The sequence below is a fragment of the Colossoma macropomum genome, unplaced genomic scaffold (assembly GCF_904425465.1).
Source record: "Colossoma macropomum unplaced genomic scaffold, Colossoma_macropomum, whole genome shotgun sequence".
NCBI classification, from domain to species: Eukaryota; Metazoa; Chordata; class Actinopteri; order Characiformes; family Serrasalmidae; genus Colossoma; species Colossoma macropomum.
This window is the reverse complement of record NW_023494785.1, coordinates 38,007,478-38,030,346: the sequence shown is the minus strand read 5'-3', so window position 1 is coordinate 38,030,346 and position 22,869 is coordinate 38,007,478. Positions and strand designations below refer to the sequence as shown.

The 22,869-nt window shown below is 38.6% G+C and overlaps 1 protein-coding gene across 1 annotated transcript; it reads left to right on the top strand.

Moving 5' to 3' along the window:
• Positions 1–3,360: 3,360 nt before the first annotated feature.
• si:ch211-79k12.1 (uncharacterized protein LOC568891 homolog) lies at positions 3,361–22,821 on the top strand. Its single transcript, XM_036593374.1, has 7 exons — positions 3,361–3,493; positions 6,800–6,921; positions 11,192–11,408; positions 14,611–14,765; positions 17,999–18,143; positions 19,706–19,847; positions 22,007–22,821. Exons 1-7 carry the CDS (start codon positions 3,436–3,438, stop codon positions 22,092–22,094), a joined length of 927 nt encoding a protein of 308 aa, XP_036449267.1. The 5' UTR covers positions 3,361–3,435; the 3' UTR covers positions 22,095–22,821.
• The last annotated feature ends 48 nt before the right edge of the window (positions 22,822–22,869 follow it).

Below are 22,869 nucleotides of genomic sequence, written 5' to 3'. Positions count from 1 at the left end.
CAGTTTGACGACCATAGTTTTGGAACTGGATGTCCAGCAAGCTCATATATGACATAGAGATGTGCTGATCAGGTGTCCACATACTTTTGGCCATAGAGCGTATATTCATTCCATCAACAGTATCGAAGGAAAAAAGGCACAGCTCAGCTGAGGGAGCCCTGGAACTGGCGGAAATTCAATTTCCTGGCTACTCTGAAAAGTGCTTAAGCTGTGAAGGCTATACATTTACAGCACAAACGCAAAAGGCCACAGCGTTGTGGTTGCGCCTAAATGCACTCAAGTCAAGTGAGGAGAGCGTTCAGCAGCATCACGGCTTTGCTTTTTATGCCTTTATATGCATTTTTTGGCTTTTCATAACTGACATGCCGTGACCTGCTGTTCTAAAACTACTCTTAGATGAAGACTTTGCACGCCCTACTTCTCTCTCAGGTTCTTGAAAAGGTTAAGTATGTGGGAAAAGTCTGCTTTTCAGTCCGGTGTTTAACTTATAAAAGATTAAATCCTGATAAAAATGAAAATGAATGACCCATGAATATTAATGCGAGCCTTTGTAAACGAACAAGACTCTGCCTTTTCAATAATTAACTATGTTTTCCCTGACAACATGTGGAGTTCAGCGTGGATAATAGCAGCCAGGAGTGTATTGGCAGCCTAAGGCATAATTTAAAAGAAAAAAAATTGAAAGTAATATCACCCATGTTATGGAGCACAGCACACATGCGCGTGGTGACGTAGTACTGATTTTGTCCATTTTGAACTCAATTAGAGCCTAAAGGGCCTATAACAACCAAATGTTTTCACTTTTTTGAAAAAAAGAGTTTGAAGTCATATGTAAACATTGTTAAAGTTTCAACATGTACTTTTCATTTTCCAGTTTGTAGATCCATATATGGAACCTATGGTGCAAAGCCTGTTTTGAATGCATTGTTTTTGTGATGTCACCTTTTGTGAAGCTTTCTACAAGATTTTGGAGAGTGTCTGTGGGATTTTTTGCCTATTCACCCAGAAGAGCATTCCTGAGGTCAGACACTGATGTTGGACAAGAGGGTCTGGCTCACAATCTCCATTCTAGTTCACCCCAAAGGTGTTCGACAGGGTTGAGGTCAGGGCTCTGTACAGGCAAGTCAAGTTCTTCCACACCAAACTCACCCAGCCATGCCTTTATGGACTTGCTTTGTGCACTGGTGCGCAGTCATGCTGGAACAGGAAAGGGCCTTCCCCAAACTGTTCCCTCAAAGTTGGAAGCAAACAATTGTCCAAAATGTCTTGGACATATGATGAAGCATTAAGATTTCCCTTCACTAGAACTAAGGGGCCTAGGCTGACCCCTGAAAAACAACCCCATAGCATCATCCCTCCACCACCAAACTTTATAGTTGGCACAATGAAGTCAGGCAGGTAACGTTCTCCTGGCATTCACCAAACCCAGACTTGTCCATCAGACTGACTGATAGAGAAGTGTGATTCATCACTCCACAGAATACATTTCCACTGCACCAGAGTCCATTGGTGGCATGCTTTACACCACTCCATCTGATGCTTGGCTCTATGCTCAGTGTTGTAAGGCTTGCATGCAGCTGCTCAACAATGGAAACCCTGCCATTAAGCTCCTGGCACATAGTTTTCGTGTTTGGAACTCTGCAGTTATTGGGTCAGCAGAGCGTTGGCGACTTTTATCCACTATGTGCCTCAGCACTCGCCGACCCCGCTCTGCAACTTCGTGTGGTCTGCCACTTTGTGGCTGTGGTTCCTAAACGCTTCCACTTTTCAATAATACCACTCATAGTTCATTGTGGAATATCTAGGAAGGAAGAAATTTCACAAACTGACTTGTTGCAGTGGTGGCATCTTAATACAATACCATGCTCGAATTCATTGAGCTCTTCAGAACGACCCATTCTTTCCAAGATGTGTGTAAAGGCAGACTGCATGGCTCGGTGCTTAATTTTATACACCTGTGGCAATGGAACCGAATGAAACAACTGAATTCAATGATTAAGAAATGTGACCCCAAACGTTTGTCCATATTGTGTACAGCCACCTATTCAGCCTTCAGCATTGTAGCCCATCCATTCATGTGGAGGTTATAAGGAGTATTTCAACTTTAATTTCTTTTTGAATAAGGCACAATACAGGGCAGCTGATCCAAACAGATGAATTCGTTGTCCTTGTGATGTCACCAAAACAATGCATATCCGCCTATTCAGCCTACAGCAGTTTACCCTAACCTTCATGCTAAAGTTTTAAGGAGTGTTCAGCCTAGACTGCATTTTGAATCAGGCACAGTACAGGGCAGCCAATCAGAACAGACAGCATTTGCATAAATCAGTCTAAAAAGGCACAGTAACAGAACAGATTATTGCAAAATGGTCATGTTTTTGTGAAGAAAACCACTCAAATAGTCACAGAAAAAGTGGGAAAAAGTAAAAATATACCAAAAATGAGGGACATTGGCCATTTAAACAATAAGGGCACATAATAATAACAACATAATTTTCACACCAACAAAGGTAAGTGCTTAGTAACTGGATCCAATTGACCCAGTTCCATGTTTTTCAGTACATTTTTGACAGACTTGTCCCTTTCTAACTAGTTTCAAATGAGTGAGGACTTTCTGCTCTCTTTCACTGAATTCACACACTTTTAGTTCTATTTATTATGCTTTTCTCTTGCTCACAACTCCCACTTTGAAGCTTTAACATTTAATTTTAACCTCTTCAATTCCTTGGGACCACCGGTGGTTCGAAAACCCACTTCGTCATATTCTTCATAACTTTCATATTTAATAAGCTACATTCAAAAGGTGGGTGTCATATGAGAGCTGTAACTGTCTTCTTTCCAGTCAAATAGATGGGTAATGTAATTTTAAACCCTTATAATAAAAGAAGCTGAACTGTTTTTTTTTTGTCTACTGAAAGTCGACCCATTTTTTCCACAAATCTGGGCTATAAACTATAAACAGATGGCGTTGTAAGCATATAGCAATATGTGTGATCATAAAACACATGTTCTGTTAATTTGAGAGGAGCTTTTACAAAAAATAAAAAATAAATAAAATTAAAATTTTCAATGTAGTTACTGAATAATTAGCCTTACGATTTGGTCATGAAAATTCAGATGGACAAACCAAAATATACCCTGGAGAAACCTAATGGGTCCCGAAAAGAGAGCATAACAAACTTCACTTGCAGGATTTACTAAGAATATCCACTTTCAGTTCAGTAAAGAATTTGCTGGGAGTTTTTTTTAACCTTTTTTACTTTCACTCGTGTCATCATGTCATGCATATGGTCGAAGCGAACGTTTTCATTGGCTGTTTATCATGGCGGGAGGCGGAGCTTGTCAGGCTGGTAAAGGTGATAAATAGCCAGAGCAAAACTTTCGTTTCTACACTGTTGACTTTAAGGCGTTGAGGACAGAAAGACGTTCAGCACAATGAGAGTCTGCATTATTCTCACCTCTGTGATACTCGCCTTCCTGAGAAGTGGCTCCGGTAAATATGATTACATCTTGTGTCCAAGGGTTGTTTTAAGCTCTCTCTCTCTCTCTCTCTCTCCTTTTCTCCAGTCAAATCAACCTAAAATCAAACACGGCATATTTCAGAACGTGTCTTCTGTTAGGCTTAGCAGAAAAAGCATAAATCCTGAATATTAGCAATGGATATTTTACATAATTAATATACACACATATTTAGAAGTGTTTTGGAGAAGTATCCCTTCTGAACGAAACTGAAGTTGGTTTCTTATTCGAATTTCCCGTTCCACCTTAAATGGTGCAGCAGTTACATTCAGGCGCCTGAGGCGCCTGAATGTTACTGCTGCACCATTTAAGGTGGAACGGAAAATTCCCGAATATGAAGCCAACTTGAGCCTCGTCTATTCTGAGATAACGAAATATCCGAAATAGACAGTAATGGCTTAGCTATGTGTCATAATGAATACATAAAATGTACATTTTTCTTAACGCTTACCCTTTTTAGCCTTTGTAAACGTTCAGATGTGTCGCCGTAACGTTACTTAATAAGAAATGATTAGAGTTAGACTGAATATTATAAGTTATATTATTAGAATTATTAATTTAATACTGAATGTTAGTGACTTTTGAGCTGGGGGAGATGTGTTTTTATTGAAATAAAAGTAAAGAAGCTAGCACAAGGTTAGGCTAGCTAGCAGGTGTAATTAGCTCAGCTGGAACAACAACAACAATAACATTAACCGCCATTCCGGGAGTTTTCCCTTCAGGGGAAAACCGACCAGGTTTAATATGAAAAGAGAAACGAAAGAGGTCACTGGTCAGCTGAATCATCTTGTGAGCGACTGTTTACGATGCTCTGTATGTAAAAAAAGGGGGAAAAAGCACACGGACTATTCTCTGTTTTGACCATGTCCTTTTACATTGACGTTAGTGAACCTGCTTCAAACTCTTACTGCGCCATCAAACCAGCTGCTTCCTGTTTATGTCGGAGCCGTTGAACTTTACAAAAGGCTGGAAGAGAGTTTCATCCGATAAATTAAAGGGGCTGGTTTTTCACATTTTCCGCATAATAAAATAAAAAGTCATTTGGTGTGAAATGCTTCGTTCTAGAGAAAATTTCAGAGTGAGAAAGTTTGCACAGTGGTGGTGATAGGAACCAGACGTCTGAGGAGTCTAACGCCTCTAAAAGCTCCCTCACAGAAAGTTATAACATGAAATGCTTATGAATATACTTCCTGATGTCTGAGATATTGTTTTAAAGTAGTTTTGTGATACAGTTTTGGTCTAAAACGTATTTTAATCAGTTAATCAGTTCATGGTGGAGGGATACAGAATGGGGTTTTAAGGCAAAATAGTCCCCAAAGAAAAGTGTTGTTTCATATTGACCATTATTTTACCATCATCAACATTGCATATAAAAACTCAGACAAATGTAGGTTCACTGGTGGTTTTAGATATTAAATAAAATTGCTATATTTGCCTTGTAGACACTGGAACCTCTGGTTCCCATCACCATCAATGTAAAGAAATCTGTTGGTTAGTTTCTCTACAAATGAACCTTTTTACATCAAAACACTCTGAATGACTTTGTTTATATCTTAACGACTGAATTATGGAGAAGTTTTGAAAAATTGGTGGTATTCCCCTTTAAGCCAAAAGCTATGACTTTATAAGAACATGCTGCCTATATGTATATCTTATATTTTGCCTTCCACCTGCTTTGTGAAATGCATGGGCTTTAAGGTGCTCTTAAAGGGGAAATTTCTGCATGACTAAATTATCAAAAAGTAAACAAAGTCATCGAGAGAGGTTAGATTCTGTTTCATAGTGGTGGGGATGGGAACCAGGGGTCTTTGTCATTTTGCCCTTGTTATTTATCATCCAAAACCGCCAGTGAACCTAAACATGTCTTCTGAGTTTTTATATATAATGGTGATGTCCAACCTGAAAAAGGCCCTCTGCACCCTAAATAGGTTTTAGACTGAAACCTGATCTCAAAACTAGCATAAAACAATGGCTCAGGCACCAGGCAGCATATTCAAAACCATTTCATGTTACAGTCGTATGCAAAGGTTGAGGGAACGAGGTCAAATTACATATTGTTTTTCTAAGTGATAATAGCTTAGCACATGCTCTACAGAGAGCACGCTACTGCACATTTTAATGCACATTTATTGCACATTTTTACTGTTTATTTGCAAAATTTAATATATTGGGGGAAAAGTGTGCAAAAGTTATGGCTTTACATCAATTTCAATATGTTAAACTCAGCAAATAAGTAGATATTATGCATTCAGATATACAGAGAAATGACATATTTGTTCTCTTTAGAGAACGTATTAACTTATTTTCACTTATAAAATCAACAAAACATGTCCTTTGACCAAGGTTGCATCGCTTTCGCATGGCTTTCTGGGGCAATAAATGCTTCAGATGCCACCCTTGTAAACAGTACTGACTTTACATTTCTTTAGAATTCTTCTTTACATCTTTTGTTTACATCTTAACAGTATAATTATGCTGAGTTGATGAAAATCAGTGGTATTGCTTAATTTTTGAAGCAGTCTAATGAAGACAGGAGTAGTAACACCCTATGTTTTTGTGCCCACTTCTATACTTGTAATGTACATGTAATACCTATGTTACAGATCTATATCAATAGCTCTAAAAGCTGCGAATGACTTTGAGCACATAAAATACTGTACACTTCATTCTGGTAATACTGTCCTACTAGGGCTGTAATAAAGAATACTATATGTTAATAGTTTCTGTGATGTTAGCCTTTGCAATATACTGATGAAGGCCGCAATATCATTTACTCTGTGCTGTGTTCATCATGACCAATCACATTTCCAGATGAGCGTATTTTAATGCATCAAGGAATTCATTCATGTAATTAATCAAAAGTAAATAATTTTGGTAGAAGTAATAGAGGCCAGTCTCCTTAACTGCGCTGCTTTACTGTTTCAACAGTGCGCATTTAACATGTTGCAAGCCATATCGCAATCCCTGCTAACACTGTGTAGCAATAACACACCCTGTTAACACCGCCAAGTTTACCATCTTGTATCTCTGGAAACTTGAATAACCAGTTGTGCACATGACTGTGTTTTTGTAATTTGAATGCCACAGGTACCTGTGAGGCACTAAGTCCAGGAAGTTACCTTGAATGTCCTCTTGAATAATATGCATAAGGACTGAGTGGACAGCTCTAAAATGGAAAAAGTCCTTGTTCCTGTTGGTGTAGAACATTAAAGCAATGAATAATACACATTCCAGCAGTAAAAGGAGTTTGTGTTTTTGTGTGTATGTTTTTTTTTCGCAGCTTCTCTGATGGTGAAAGGTCCAGCTGGTCCTGTTCTGGAGGGGGAAGAAGTGACCCTGGAATGCGTCGACTCAGAATCCGAATTCAACATGAGCACGGTGCACTTTGAAAAGCTGTCAAGGGTAAGATTAAGGATAACAATAAATATGATGCAGTGTCTCCTCTGAACTGTCCTTTGCCATGAATTTAGCTTTAAATGGAAAAAGAACTGAAATTTCACTTCACCTTTATGAAACTGGCCATATTTTAGTTGGATAAGTGGACAGTCTGGATGCTAGAATGGCCTTATCTCTTGTACACACATAGTCACGCAAACAAACACACCTCATTTTAAAAGTAAACACTTCCTCATTCATGCTCTTAGTTCTTTAAAACTATTTCAGTCATCTGTTCTCTTGATACAGGTTCAAACCTCTATTTTTTCAGTAGAATTAGATCTGTACTGGATAAAAAAAAAAACAACAAGGCTTTGGCTACATCCACACATATCCTGATGTTTTCACAAATGTAGTTTTTCTCTGAGTTTTGGCCTCCAATAATATAAAAAATTGGCATTTTCGGTTCATGAAAAATGTTAGCAACAGCAAGTGGCTTTCTTTTTACTGTTTTAAGCTTTTATTTTCTGGCAGGAACTGGACATACTGCTAAATATTGAACTATCAAATCAGATCTGACCACCTGTAATACAGACACTTTTGAAAATCTCTGCTTCATCTTGGCACTCTGTATTTTGTGCACTTCACATTATCACAGTGTTACTCTACAACATACAATTCGAAGAGGTCCTACTATCGCCCTCGTCTGGGCTGGAATGCTTGTGAGTCGTATTTTGCATTCTCTTGTGGATTGAGAGACTTTCACAGATGTTGTTGGTGTGGACGAAGATTTTTTCTGTTTTCTCATGGAAAACTTCAGTGGTTGTAGCCAATGACTTAACTTTAATTGATCTGCCAGAAAGCACTCAAAACATGTTAGGCAGCAAAAAAAGCTAGCAAAGTTTTTGTCTTTGTAATTAATTGAATATTAAAAAAAACATGTATGGTTTAGAACTGGAAAGAAGAATAAGCTGTTTAGCATTGAATCTAAAAATACTGACAAGAGCAGATGATACTGTGTCTCTTGTTACACTGTAAAAAAATGAGATTTCTGCTCAACTTACCCTCTTATGCTCGAGTGTATTTTGGTTTTTCTATCTGAATTCACATGACCAAATCGTAAGGCAAATTGTTCAGTAACTGCATGAAATAAATGTCAATTATTTTATTTATTTATTTTTTGTAAAAGTTCCCCTCAAATTAACAGAACATGTGTTTAATGATCGCACATATTGCTATATGCTTACAATTTACTGCTGAAAGCCAAAAATCTTAGATGCTGTATGTATTATTTTATACAAATAATTTTTACAGAGCAGAAAACTGAAGAGACACCATCTGTTTATAGTTTATAGCCCAGATTTGTGGAAAAATGGGTCGACTTTCAGTAGACAAAAAAAATTGTGAGTTCAGCTTCTTTTATTATAAGGGTTTAAAATTACATTACCCCTCTATTTGACTGGAAAGAAGACAGTTACAGCTCTCATATGACACCCACCTTTTGAATGTAGCTTATTAAATATGAAAGTTATGAAGAATATGACGAAGTGCATTTTGGAACCACCGGTGGTCTCAAGGAGTTTAGAAAGTTAAAATGATGTAGTAACTGATTTATTGGCTTTTCTTGAGTTGACTCAACTCGAGCACACCAGAGTTCACCCAATGTTTAAGTTTAAGATCTTAGTTGAGTCAAAAATTCTCCCAGCTTATGTTTCTGCATCTCAGTTAGATAAACAAAACAGAATTTGCATTTTTTTTACTCAGTTTCCCCACTAGGTGGCACTACTTCTATCACACAGTACCATCTGGCATATTTTCCTCTTGTGCCTCCAGGTATGGACAGCTATGGTATTGCTGGAATTCAAACTCACAACCTCCTGATGTTGGGATGAATTATTAGACAGTTGCACCACACGAGACAATGCCCTGCTTTAAAGTCAAAACAACAAAGATTTTCTCCGATGTATTAAACATTTATAGACACAAAATCTGAGTGGCTTCATGTGTTCTTGAGTGGTGCAGTGGACTAAGCCATCACCCCAACAGGAGGTTGTGAGTTTGAGCCCTAGCGATGCCAAAGCCATCCGTAAGTGCGGCCCCAAGAGGAAACATGTCTAGCAAAGAGTCCTGGCTAGTGGGGAAGTTGAGTATAAAAACCAGTTCATTTTATTTACCGAACTGAGATGCAAAACTAAAAATTTAAGAGAACGTTTGACTCGACTAAGAAGTTTGAGTTGTGTGAATTCTTGTCCTCAAGTCTAGTCAACTCAAGAAAAGCCATGAAATCAGTTACTATATCATTTTGAGTTGAGCTGACCTCTCATTTCTAACAGTGTACACAAAGTGCATAACACTAATAAATATTAAAGAAATTGTAAAATGGGGCAAAATATATTCGAGTCGCTATCAGTGTACTTTTTTAGGGGGGGAGCCCAAGTTGTATTATAACTGAAAAAAAAATGATTTGGAGAGGAGTTGGGTCAGAGAAAACATCCTTTCTGGCTGGATCTGGCCCTTCAGGCTGCTAATTGATGATCTCTACTGTAAACTCTGTCTCTCACCTGATGTACATATTTGCCATGGTGACTCTTATCAGCTGAGGCTTGTGTTTGCGTCTGCTGTGTAGTACTAATTAGAATTGGGTGAAAAAACGATCAAATCAGCAGCTTGAGTTTTTGTTATTTAGGAAGGCTGTTCAAAATAACAGCCTGAGGGAGTGCCAGGATGCAGTGTGTGTGTTTTAGTGGACCACGGAGGACCGTTATTGCTTTGTTTAATTAACACATCGCCGTGAGCAGTCTTGGGAGGATTGGCGGCATCTGCCGCTAAAACACAAACTGTTCAGTGGCGGCGAAAAGTGATGTTCTTTGTTTCCACAGATGTGTTCTTGGTAAAGGTGTTGCACAGATGTTTCCTCTTTCACAAACTCCCCAAGTATCGTAATACGCATCATTGAGTAATAATCAAGGGACTCTCTACCCAGAGTCACGCCTTGTCTAGGTGCACTCAGACAAGCATGATTAATCATGATTAATTGCCGTAATTGTGATTAATTATGTCTTATTTGCTCAAATTTGACCCTAAAAAAAAGATGTTGTTATAGTTGTGTGAGTGGGCAACTAAGCATCATGAGAATGTATTCATTTAAGTAATTCAGCACCATTATTTTTGTCCTGTGAGCGCAAGGTTAACATGGACCTCAGCATGAAATTATATGATTTCCATAGTTTGATTTGCATCCACAATGTCCAGTGAGAGCAACAGTGGCTGCACGCAACCAATGGCTGTATATTTCATATAAAATCAATGGTTCCAACTTCCATTTGACTGTAGTCAAGTCGAAGTTTATTTATAAAGCACAAAGCAAGCAGCTTTACAGAAAAATCTGGGTCCAAACCCCCCTGAGCATCGCCAGTGGCCTCTGAGACAAATAAAATTGTGTTATTGCTATATCATTAACATGTTAACTTTGGCAACCCTAATAATTACATAATTACGTTTAACATTTGATTGAACTTCATTTCAATGAGTGTGTTTACATGTACTCAATAATCTGATTATCATTGGATTTCTGGAGTTATCAGATCATTCAAATGGTCATGTGAACAGCACACTCCGATTTCTGAGATCAGAGTAAGGTCTAGAGATCCAATTAAGAAATCTGATAAAGAGAGCTGGATTTTAGCTTAGTAATCAGATTTCTCAGTGCATGTGAACTCACTCTGATTTCTTTCAGATTTCTCAGTCTGTGCATGTGTGAAAAGCTGTAATGGAAAAAAGCAATCAGTGTTACAGCGAGATGGCAGCAAAACACTTTTGGAGTGATGCTGAAACCAACTACATGCTCAATGAAATGAAGGATTTAAATGTTCTTCATCTTATAGATGATGTATGTTCTTATTTTCAGGTAAAGTGGTGCAATGTTTTTTTTTAAAAGCCGCAGCATGAAGTTTGAGTTTTGCGTTAAGTTCTGTGAGGTTGAGTTTATTGGCTGGTTGCAAAGCGGAAATCTGATTACTGCCTGACTCATGTAGACCTGGAGTTTCCCCATTATCTAAATACTCAAGTGCATGTAAACGCGTTGATCGGATTACTGAAAAAAACGGGTTTTCTGCTGTCATCGGATTATTAAGTGCGTGTAAACGCACTAACACTGTCAAACAATGAGCAAAAAGTGAAAAAAACATGTTTTTGTTACTGCTGGCAGTAACCTCACCTTCAAATTGTTAATCAGACCTCTGGTTATGTTATGGATTCCTGATATTTGGGTGTTAACATCTTTGTCTTCATCCTGTAGCACATGAAGACGTGGTACCGGCTGGATCTGGATGAGTACAACTATTTGTACCGCCGCTGTTTCTATTATGATGTGGATGTGAAGAGAGAGGACGGCCGTCTGATCCTCTGGATCCCCAGGATCCAGGTCTGGTCAGCTGGACCGTACCGCTGCGTCGCCGACAACGTCACAGAGCAGATGAACAACTCTTCCATGACTTACACCATACCTGTGCACTGTGAGTGGAGGGCTGGCATCTGGGGGCCTAAACAGTATTGTGTTTCTAAAGCGGCCATCTTGAACTCCAGACCCTGTGGGCTGGAGTCTAATACAGTTTGGTGATTTTTCCTGCTTAAACATACCAGCTAAAACTGGTAGTTAACTGAGTTGAATCAGGTGTGTTTGTGCAGGAAAACTCCATGACTAAAATCTGAGACTCCTGGTCTAAAGCATAGGAAGCTTTAACAAATAGTCAGTCAGTGAAGATGTGGTTGGTGTCTTTTGTTTAGTTTGCCTCTGTATTTTGCACTAAAGCTGCAAGCTTAATGTTGCTAACAATTATTGGAAGCTTATAACCCAACTATTACCATGATAAAAAAGGTTTTTAAATCATCATACACTTGCCTCAAACTGCATCAAGTTGTAAAGTAATCTGAGATAGATTTGTAGTTTCTGACAGTGTATGAAAAAAAACTATAGGCTAGTTTTGGTTGTCCAGATTTATAGAAAAACTGAGTATCGCAGAAATGACATTTCCACAATTTCTGAGTATAACTGGTATAAAATTGTTTTAAACGTCTATTTCAGAATACTTATATATACAAAGATACTGAATATGAAAGTACGATGTTTATTCTGCATCTAGGATTCAAATAAATCTGCTGTTTGGCTAAATTTCGTTTCCATCGCAAGTAGGTTTGTTTGTATTTAAAAAAAAACTTTGAGATAATTTGGTCCATGTTGCACTAAGGGCATGAAAATGTATTTGGATTTAACATTACAGTGCAGATTCAGTTGAAAGACGCAATTTTGTAGTTTAGCAACTTTGTATGCATTTGAAGCCTGAAATCACAGTTGTGGGACTTGAACAAAACTGTTATTTTGACCCAAAAAATACTTTAACTCATTATATTTAGCAACAAATTTGTATGTAAAAATGTGTTATAACGTTAATAAACTATTTCATATGCCAGGGGTCGGCAACTCGGCTCTTTTACTGCCCTGTTGTGGCTCCACAGCAGAATTACATATTTAGGTAAAAATTAAATAATCGTCCTTTGCAGTAAAATAAAGCTCTGCTGATTGTTCTAACACAGTTTTAACAATAAACAGGCTTAAATGCAGGAGTTAGTGTATAACTGCTAATTCACCCTTTAACTCTGAAGTTTGGCGCACAGACTGCTGGTCAAAAAGCAACACAGACAACAATCTCGCCTGGCTAGTAGCTAACGAAAGGCAAAGAGAAAGTTTTAAGACGAACATCGATAATTTGGAGACAAATGGACTTTTTGCATTTATAATCACTCCAGCTGGTTTGCCTATACGTTTAATCTGCAATGAGAAACTGTCAAACACTAAAAAGTCACGAATTGTCGAATTGTCCCGTTCCACCTTATATGGCGCAGCAGTTACATTCTGGCGCTTCAGGCAATATTTAAGGTGGAACTGGAAAATTAGAACAAGAAGCTGGCGACCGAGAAGCTGACTTCAGCCTCGTAAAAAGTCGAACATTGAGAGACATTTTGTTGAAAAGTTTCCTGCTGGAGATGTGAGAAAAGCAGCCATAGCTGAGCTAAAGCTTAAAGCAGACCAAAGTGAGTCTGCGTTGTTGTTTATAGGCTGTTATATTTTTTAGCCTATACTAGTACATTAGCACATACAGTGTGTCATACGGTTTGTCATCCAGTGTCAGAAACCACATAAGCAAGTCTATTTTAGATTACAATTCGACACGGTTTGAGGGATAATGTGTTGATAATTTAGACATGTAGTTTGCATGGTCTATAAGCTCACATTACTTGTTAGCCACATTAGCCTTGTAGCTCCAGTGCAAAGCTAAAGTAGCAAACTAAACACACCAAACATGTCTTAACTGCTACATTTGGGTTGCAGTTTGATTTTCAGCCAAACGTATAACCACAGAATGTTGGTTGCATGTGATCTGTGCATGTTTACATAGATCTCATGACATTAGCAGAGCTGTTGATCTCAAATGTCCCCTTGTTGTGCAAGTGTGATTTAGTAAGCCTCGGCTGAGGAACAAGTTGAACGCATAGCATTTTGAAACAATGAGTAAATCTCATATGGGCCGTAAGAGCAGCCGCAGAGGAAAACTCATTGTTCTCCAGAAATGACGGACCTGAGCCTGATATTGAGTGGTGGTTATGCTGTGCCTTTGAACGAGTCGATAATGGTGGCTTATCAGAAAAGCACAGTGGGGAACATGGGGGGATTTATGGAACGGGTCAATAGTCTCAGATGTGAAAAGAATATGAACCATTACACACATTGTGTCATTACAGTGGGCTAAGACTTGATAGCCCATAATCATTATTATTGATCAGTCTCAGACCTGGTCTGCGGTAAGGCTGGGATTCTTCTTCAGTATGATCAAAAGACCCGTGAAAATGTTTCACCGGAGCATGAACACATTACATTTGTCAGTGTTAAATAATCTCCCATGAAGTTCTTGCGTGAGCTCCTTGCACAATGAACTCCGTAGGTGTTATCACTGGTAGATGAACTCCATATGAGTTCTGACTGGCTGGTGATTTTTTTATTCTTTCAATTTTTTGAAACCAATTTTCTCCTAAAAGGCCCGTATTTTACATTTTTCTTGTATTTTATTTTTCCCTTGAAGTCCACTTATAGCTTTTGTGGGGTTTTTGTACTAAAACATTCTTAATGTTTTCTCTGTGGCCATTGCCAAAGCTTTTATTATCCTTTTTTGATTTAACATGCTGTGTTTGTAAGTGTGCTTTTAAAGGAATAGTTCGGCGAAAAGTCAGACTTACATGATTTTCAGCTCCCCCCCAATGAAGTCATGCAACTTGTAACTCTATTACAGTAAGCAAGCCTTATATATTGTTGTGGTAACAGTATGTGCCTGTGTAGGGACCTTATATAACACGCTCCTGCACTACAGAGTCGTAATAAATATTAATAAATACTCAATGATAAAGGCGCAATACCATTAGAAAACGTTGTGTTTGTTAATGTAGTTCTAAGTTTAGCTTAAATATGGAAAAAGGTCTGTTCATGTTAATTTTATGCATTTTATTCTGTAGCTTATCAATAATGTGATTATGTGAAGACAATGTTAGGGCTCTTCTTAGCCAACTGCACCACTTTGGAACACTCATTGTTATGGCTTTTGTTAACTCAACTCCATATTTATGGTGCTGTGACTAATCAATGGTATCTACTTTTGCCTCCTTCAGATATGCGAGAGGTGTCAGTGTACAGAAGTGGCTTGGGCTCATTCACTCGCTATTTCACCCCCCTGCAGGACCTTCGTGTGCGACTAGGGGACGATGTAGAGCTGGAATGCTCCACGTCTGCTTCTGAGAGTCCTCAGTACTTCTGGGCCAAAGAGGTAAAAGTTAATCTAGAAGTTCAAGTTATGAGCTCTGTGAAGTAAATGGTAAACGTGTTGTATCAAGAAACTTGAAAAAGTGTTCATGGTACACAATATGTGACAATATTTATTTCCTGATACTGAAAGAAATATTCACGATAAATTTTATATCACAATTATATCACAGTATTTTAACATACACCAGTAGTGTCATATGTAAAAACTGCTAACAAAGACTATGAACAACATTTCACATATTATGCTGCAGTAAACCATTTAAACAGGACTAATTTTGCTCTGTTTGTAACAAAGCCTGTAGTTGGCCAGTGTTCTTTAAGTACTGACGATATCTGCGATATGCTCAGAAGTTCATATGGTGTATCACGAAAACAAAAATGATCACAATAACAGCCCAATATCGTCATATTGCCAACCCCTAACCTGCACTGCACATTTTCACCCCACAACTTGTAGCAAACTTTGAAAGTATGGGGAAAAAACTGGATTGTACCCTGTGGAAACTTTATATCCAGTTGTTTTGCCTCCAGTAGAACTTGATACACAATGTGAAATGTACCAGAAAGCCCATCAGCAGCAAGTGAAATGTAAAAAATTGTGGTACGTGTCCAAAGATAATAAGAATGTACTTTGGTCCATCGCAAACATATTCACAGTGGAAACACAAGCATGGAATAGCACCAGAGCAAAAAGCATCCTGTCGTTTTTCACTGTCTCATCATATCCAAAGATAATAATAATGGCCCTTAAATGGAGCCCTGTGGTGCTTCTTTACTAAGAGCCAAGAACTCAATTATTGGTCACTGAATTCTATCAGTGAGGTAGTTAAGGGAAATTTAATGCATCTAATTCAAATGGCTAAGAAAGATCAGTAAACAGGGCCTCCTGTGGCTGTTAGTCTGTTTATCAGGAAGACTTAATGTGTCATACAGAACTACTGATGCATCATACAGCAACTACCTCTAAATTTCATTGACAGAAATGGGTATTTAACGTAAATTAGCGTAATTACACATGAATAGGCTCTCGAGTGGTGCAACTGTCTACGGCTGCATTCAGACGGCAGAGCGTGTTCCGCTCAAAACGCCATTATATCCGACGCAGAACATGGATTTTATGGGCTCTGCTTGTTCCTCTGCAAATCACGTTTTTCCACCACAGTTCATTCTTTAAACTCTATTGTAAAAATGCTCAGCTTGACTGATTCACTGGCATATGCCCATCCTGTACACTGCAGGATGCACTGGAGGTTTGCTAAAAGTCTTTAAAAATAGACAAGAATCCCTTATAATATCCACGCAATAATGCTGCCTTCTTTAGTCTATCCGTTTAGTGCAGGAGCTCTTTTACTGCCCCCTTGTGGCTCCACGGCAGAATTAGATTTTTAGACAGAAATAAAATAATCATCCACTGCAGTTAAACAGTGCTTTGCAATAAAATAAAGCTTTGCTAATGTATAACTGATAATTCACCAATCTTTACTCTGAAGATTGCTGTGCAGACTGCTGGTAGCAATGCAAACAACAATTTTGCCTAGCTAGTGGCTGACGAAAAGGCTAAGAAGGGAAAGATTTGTGACGAACACTGAGAATTTAGAGATGAATGGGTAGACTTATTTGCATTTATAAGTGCTCCAGTTGATTTCCTGATACGTTTAATCTGCAACAAGAAACTGTCAACCACCAATTTTCAACGTTAAGAGACATTTTGCAAGAAACTGTTGTACTTTTGCGGAAAAGCATCCTGCTGGAGATGCGAGAAAAGCAGCTATAGCTGAACAAAAGATAAATGCAGAGCAAAGTATAAGGCTTTTTGTTTACATTATTTTTTAGCCTATTCTAGAACATTAGCACATACTGAGACAAATTTTCAAGATGTTAAAATGTGAAAAAACATCAGTAAAATGGACAGAAAATGTTGTGGCTCCCAAGGTGGTTTGATTTTTGTTGAAATGGGACAAAATGGCTCTTCCTAACATTTGGGTTGCCGAGTCTTGGTTTAGTGTGATGTGGTGTTCAGCTTCCTGCCCATAAAGATCCGCTCCACTCCTTCTCCGCTTTGCAGAAGTTGTTCAGATGGATTTTTTCGGGAAAACTTCTGAACGCAGCCTGAATGTTAGCCATATTATCAGGAGTTCGATCACTGCCGATGTCCAAGAGATTATAATTGTCCTCACTGTCTGTGGATGGTCCTCCCTCTCCCCCACATCACTCAGCACGATGCTAGTTTTGTTAGTTTCGTGTTAGTTTACATAACAGAACTTGCAGTTAGTGGTCTCCTCCAAGCATGTTCAAAGACTGAATGTTGGCGGCAGTTCATTTGAGCTTCATGTGTTTTGGAGGAAGCTCATGCCAGCCTTAATCCTCCCAGTTTGGTAGCGTTGTGTGATGGAAGGAGACCTAACTAGTGTGTAGGAACCTGCCATGACTAAATAAGGGGTTAAAAATAGGTAAACATTGACAAAAAAGACACAGATTAATGAAATCAATCTGGTTAGAAAGATGCTTGGTCCCCTACCAAAGCTTTCCAATGTCAATCTTCACCATATGACCTATCTGATGCTCTCTGGAAAAGCAGAAGTTGACCTTAAATGACAGCCAGCAGTGACCTGTTTAGTGTCTTTTGTTTCTGTGAAAATAAAAAGGAAGCATAGAAAAGCAGATAAGGCATTGGATTAGCATGCACAGTTCTGGACTAGCCAGACCTTAGCTCGGCTGGGAATCCTCTTAATTTACTCCCATTCAGAGACGAAATGGACTTCGCCGGCGAGCTATAGAAACGCCTCCCGTGCCAAAGTAATTTGTATGGTCATGACAGGCTCTCTTTCTCGCTCTTTTTTGTCTTAATTTTCCATTTTCCTCACATTCTATAGTTATTTTGGTCGTTCCATTTCTCTCTCTCACACACTCATTATTCTCCATTTTTAACAGTCCACTCACCAGGATAAATCTCTGCTGATACCATTATCAAGGTTAATTACAATGGCTCTTGTTTCTTCTCCGCGAGATTTAGCACTTCTGACGTATTCAGCTAACGTCAGATCGTCTTTTAGAGAGCATGTGTGAACACCTCATTTCTGTCACAATCTCTTTCTTTCTAATTATGCCACCCTCTTTCTTGTCTTCCTTTCTTCTCTCCATGGATCTCGCCCTTTTTTTTGTACAGATCTTTTCAAAATACCCTCAATTTCTCTCTCTCTCTCTCTCTCTCTCTCTCTCTGTCTCTCTCTGCAGGGAGAAGACTGGATTGTGCCCTCCAGCAAGCTGAAGCTAGCGCAAGTGAGGGACTTGGACAGTGGAAAATACACCTGCACGGCTCAGCACCCCACCGTGGGCTCCCTCTCCAAGAAACGCACCATCAGCATCACCGTGCTGCCAGGTCAGTGTGGTCTGCAGGCAGCACCTAAAGGATTGGAGGGGTGAAAAGTGCATCATTCCATGTGTTGTAGCAGATATGTTAACTTGGAATTAGATGTAGAGGAGCCTGCGGGAGTGCTCGCGTTCGCATATAGTTGATGAAAGTACTGTACAACGTGAATACACAGTGTCACTGACCATTCCTAGGAAGCACCAAAAGCTACTGTAGTTCTAATAGCACCTAATAATGTCTCCAATTTTAGAGGGGGCTGGTCTACATGAGGCACAGAATCAGATCGGGGGCGTCTATGAATAGTGCTTTTTTACTTTGTAGGTAGTGTAACAATTATGTTATCTATGTGACTAATAGGTAAAAGGGTTTACTACCATGCATTTTCCCATTTGTTAGAATAGAATAGTCAACAGTCAAGTGATGCGAGTGCTATAAACCTTTGTGACAGTTTGCCGTCTTTTGTTATTGGGGGGGAGCCACCTTGCTCTTTTCTGCACACTGTCACTGTATCATAGTCAGCTCAAGCTGGTTATGAGACGTCATCACAGTCAGAATGTTTAAGCCAGCTAACTTACTGAAAATGGTAGTGGTTAAAGTGGGTGTGGAATGTGACTGCTGGATGCCGTTGGGTATCGTTTGACATTTGTCAGTTCCTGTAAACAGTTCTGGCTCCTAAAGCATTACAAAACTGAAACTTCAACAAAAAAGAAATGACTTTGATATTGGAATGACGTCTCATTGTGGAACATGTTTTGCATGCTAAATGTCAGTCAGTTAGTCAGTCAGTTAGTCAATCAGTCAGATAGTCAGTCTGTCAGTTAGTCAGTCAGTCAGTGAGTGAGTCAGTCTGTCAGGTCCATGGGGTACTTCAGTCTAAAAATTAGTGTTTTGCTTTCAGCAGTCTGTCAGGCTGTCAGAGAGTCGGTCTTTCAGTGAGTTAGCTGGTCAGTGAGTTAGTCAGTGAGTCTGTCAGTCAGTTAGTCTGTCAGCCAGTCTGTCAGGTCCATGAGGTACTTTGCATCTAAAAAGTAGTGTTTTGCTTTCAGCAGTCATTCGGTCTTTTTTTAGTCCTTTTTTAAGCACAGGGAAATACGCTGCTGTTATTTTTAGCTGTAATAGACAAAACAGACACAGCAGGCAGGTTGTAAAATGCTGTAGTGTTCCCTTATGCTAAACGTAGAAATAAGATGGTGTAGGCATGTGTAAAAAAGAAGAGAATTAACTGTTTTGAAGTGAAATAAAGAACAACCAACAAAAGAGCGGAGGTGGTATCGGACAGTACTTTTGAAACTAATCACAGCAAAAAAGAAATAAATATATTACCCCTCAAATGCATCTTCATTTCCAGATAAGTGGCGAACAAAGTATCCTACTGAAAGCAATATATTTTTTTATTTTTATTGTTATTTATTATTTTATTGTCAAACGTTTTGACGGTTTTACAGTAACCGTAGCAGATTGTAGATCAATTTGTGTTTGATAAAAGTGCAGAGCTTTGCTATGTAGAAACCTTTAGTGAAATACCCACTCATTTCAGGAGCAATGCTGGATTTACTTTGTGTGCATTACAGAGGATGCCGCATGGTATGAAACGACAACTGGCCGCATCGCTCTCATGGCAGCTGCTGCCGGAGTGGCTCTCTTGGTGATCATCCTGTCCATGACTGCCTACCTCTGCCGCAGGGCCAAACAGAGGAAGAGCAAGGGACCTATGTGAGTAGAATGCAGCAGCCTGATAACTCACAATACGATACGTATCATGATGCATGTGTTGTGTGTAAAATATATTTACATATTATTTATTTATAAAGCTAGTAAGGTTTCATATGAGCCATTTTTAACTGAAGTGCCTCCTTTAAAAGTAGAAATACACAGCTAGCAACTTCAAATCACACAGTGCTATTTCAGGATAGATTTGTTACAGGATTGGATCAGATTTGTTCTTTTTTCCCTTCCGATATCTGATCAAGCATTTTCTGCTGATACCAAACGAGTAGCACTCACTGCGGTTAGTATTTGTGTCTCAACTAGTAATATCTCTAACAGGGGTGCCTAAACTGCAGTACTGGGAGGCCAGAATGTAAGGTGGGCCAAACAGATAAAACACTATACAAATAAAGAAGGTTGAAAAGGTTAGGTTTTCATATTAATTCGTAGTATAATATGTTAGTTTATTATGTATTAATAAACGTCGATGCAGGAGTTGATTATAATCAAATTTGTGCAGAATTCTGAAAATCTATGCAATATTGTGAAATATGTGATAAAACAGCAATAATTATTATTACTAATTTTTATTAAATAGTATGATTGTTATCTCTGAGTCTCATAGTAGTAGTATTAGCACCACTCTAGTTCACATTATCTAGCATTTAGCATTAACTTGTTAGTTGCTTTGAATGCTGTTGCTTTTTTAAAATTGTTATTGCTATTACTGATGCCGCACTACTACTATTAATAATAATAATAATAATGATATCATTTAATGTAGGTGTGTATGTGTATTTCATAATAAATAATTAATCGAATTTAATGACATTTTAAATGTTTCTATTTTACTGTCATTTGTCTTAAGAAATATATACTAATAATAATTTCTGATGATATTTTTTAAATATATTTTCAAGAGAGATATTTTCTCCAGTTTTCCTCTACAAGCCACATTGCTACACATATTGAGCAATTATTAGGAGACCATTTGAAATGGCACAGATCATGAAGCCACAGTGTAACAGATACACTTCTGCTGTTGCTCGTATGATTCGTCTGACTCCATCATTGAGTGGTACTTCATCACTGTGCAGCTTCTGCTGAGGATCAGCAGGGTGCAGTGTGCGTTCTTGCATTTCACACCCGCAGCACAGTCCAAAACGTGGAGTCCATCTGTCCCTCTCTCACCAGTGCTCTCTCATACCACATCTATTCCATATTACTTTCATTCTGACTCTGTTCCATTGTGTCTTTGTCCCGGTTCTCTCTCAAATCCCGGGGATGCAGTCTATGTGATGACCAGGTACTCACTAGGAGACCACTAGGATTTAGTGTACTCACTTAAACACGCGTCATGATACATAAGAGATTCACATATTACTACCATGATATGAATATGCATATCGCTGTTGTCAGAAGAAAACCTCAAAATCTCCAAAATGGTAACTTTACAGGAGAAGGAAAAAACCTACTTTACTTTTAATGTAAGTCAATGGAACCAGAACTTTTTTTCCAAATCATATTAGGTCATTTCTTTTAGTCCACTCATCATGACATTTACATACAATGTAAAGGGTAAAAGGTGTTTTCAAATTATGTCAAAAACTGAAAAACATCAAAAATCGAGGTTTTCTTCTGGCAGGCAGCGATATGCATATATAAGGCATCGGTTTATGATAGTTTTGCAATACGGTTTTGGCCTAAAGAGTATTTTTTAAAATGGAGAGGTACATGCAGGACAATGCACACCTAAAGTCCCTAAATAAAACCTATTTTTTCAAACTTGCAGCTGTTCATTTTATATACCATCATCAGTATATAAAAACTAAAAAGTTGTATGTAGGTTCACTGGTCATTTTGGATAGTAAATAAAAAGCCAACATCTTCTAGTTCCTGTCTCCATGTGCTGGAGGTTAAGTCGGTTTCTCTAGAATAGCATAGAAATAGAAATTCCCCTTTAACCACTGACGATATCCACGATATGTTCAGAAAAGCATACTGTGACGTAATGCAGCATAAATGATCATGATAGCGTTAAATGTCACAGCATTGCCCACTCCTACTCCACTGCCATCTGTTCTCAGTTCACCTGTTTATTGTTTCTCGCTTATCGCTTATTGTTTATCACTCTCCATAAATCTTATCTGTTCTCTTTCCTCTAGTGATGACCACTCCCAGAAGAAGCCCATCTACAGGAACAGTGTGGAATCTCTGTCCTCCACCGCTGGAGACAAACAACCACTGGTGTAATGAGTGAGATGGATGGAGGAGAGGAGAGGAGTGGGGAAGAGAAGAGTGGAGGTGGAAAAGGGAGGGAGTAGGAGGAGAGAAAGAGCCTGCCAGATTGGATAAGAGATGGTTGTGTTTGCCACCGTGTAGCAGATTGTGTACTGAATTGAAGAAAGTATGAAAAGCGAGCGTCAAAAAGTGGGGCAGAAATGATTGTTTTACGGCAGTGGTTCCTTTCCAGCAGCTTTGGCAGCAGTACTCGTTCAACAAAAGGTGTGCAATTTTCTCTATATTGATTTCGCGACCCAGCAAAATTGAGATTCACGATTGTTGTCAAAGGTGGAGGCTGTGGCTGGCAAGTTTGCTAGTGTGAGCTTTAAATCTCTGATGTTTTTTAGGGGGTAACCTTGAGTAAACCTTTTCTTTTTTGCCCGCTAGCCATTCTTCTATGGGTCGAAAACAAGTTTCTTTCATTGGCAAGCACACGTTAGCATCTTTTCTTGTTAGATAATCATTGCAGCACGCAGGGTTTGAAATCTTTTACTTTGATACAGAATATTTTAGATGAATCGTTTGATAATGGGTAAACAGCTCTCTATCTTACTTGAAAGCACCTTAGCTGAATTGCACCTTCAGACTGTACCAAGGACTATGGAAGCACTTTAAATCTTTTGCACTATGTTTGATCTATTTCTGTATATCCTTTTTTTGGAATTTAATTTCATTAAACTGCTTTTAAAATAGATAACTTGCCTGTGTTGTTGCTGATTTAATTTAGATAACGCCTCACACTCAG

Excerpts from the sequence above, each read along its gene's own strand:
- si:ch211-79k12.1 (XM_036593374.1), top strand. The coding sequence starts at position 3,436 with ATGAGAGTCTGCATTATTCTCACCTCTGTGATACTCGCCTTCCTGAGA. Across the intron at positions 3,494-6,799 it reads CTTCCTGAGAAGTGGCTCCG|CTTCTCTGATGGTGAAAGGT; the intron begins GTAAATATGATT and ends TTTTTTTCGCAG. Across the intron at positions 11,409-14,610 it reads TTACACCATACCTGTGCACT|ATATGCGAGAGGTGTCAGTG; the intron begins GTGAGTGGAGGG and ends TGCCTCCTTCAG.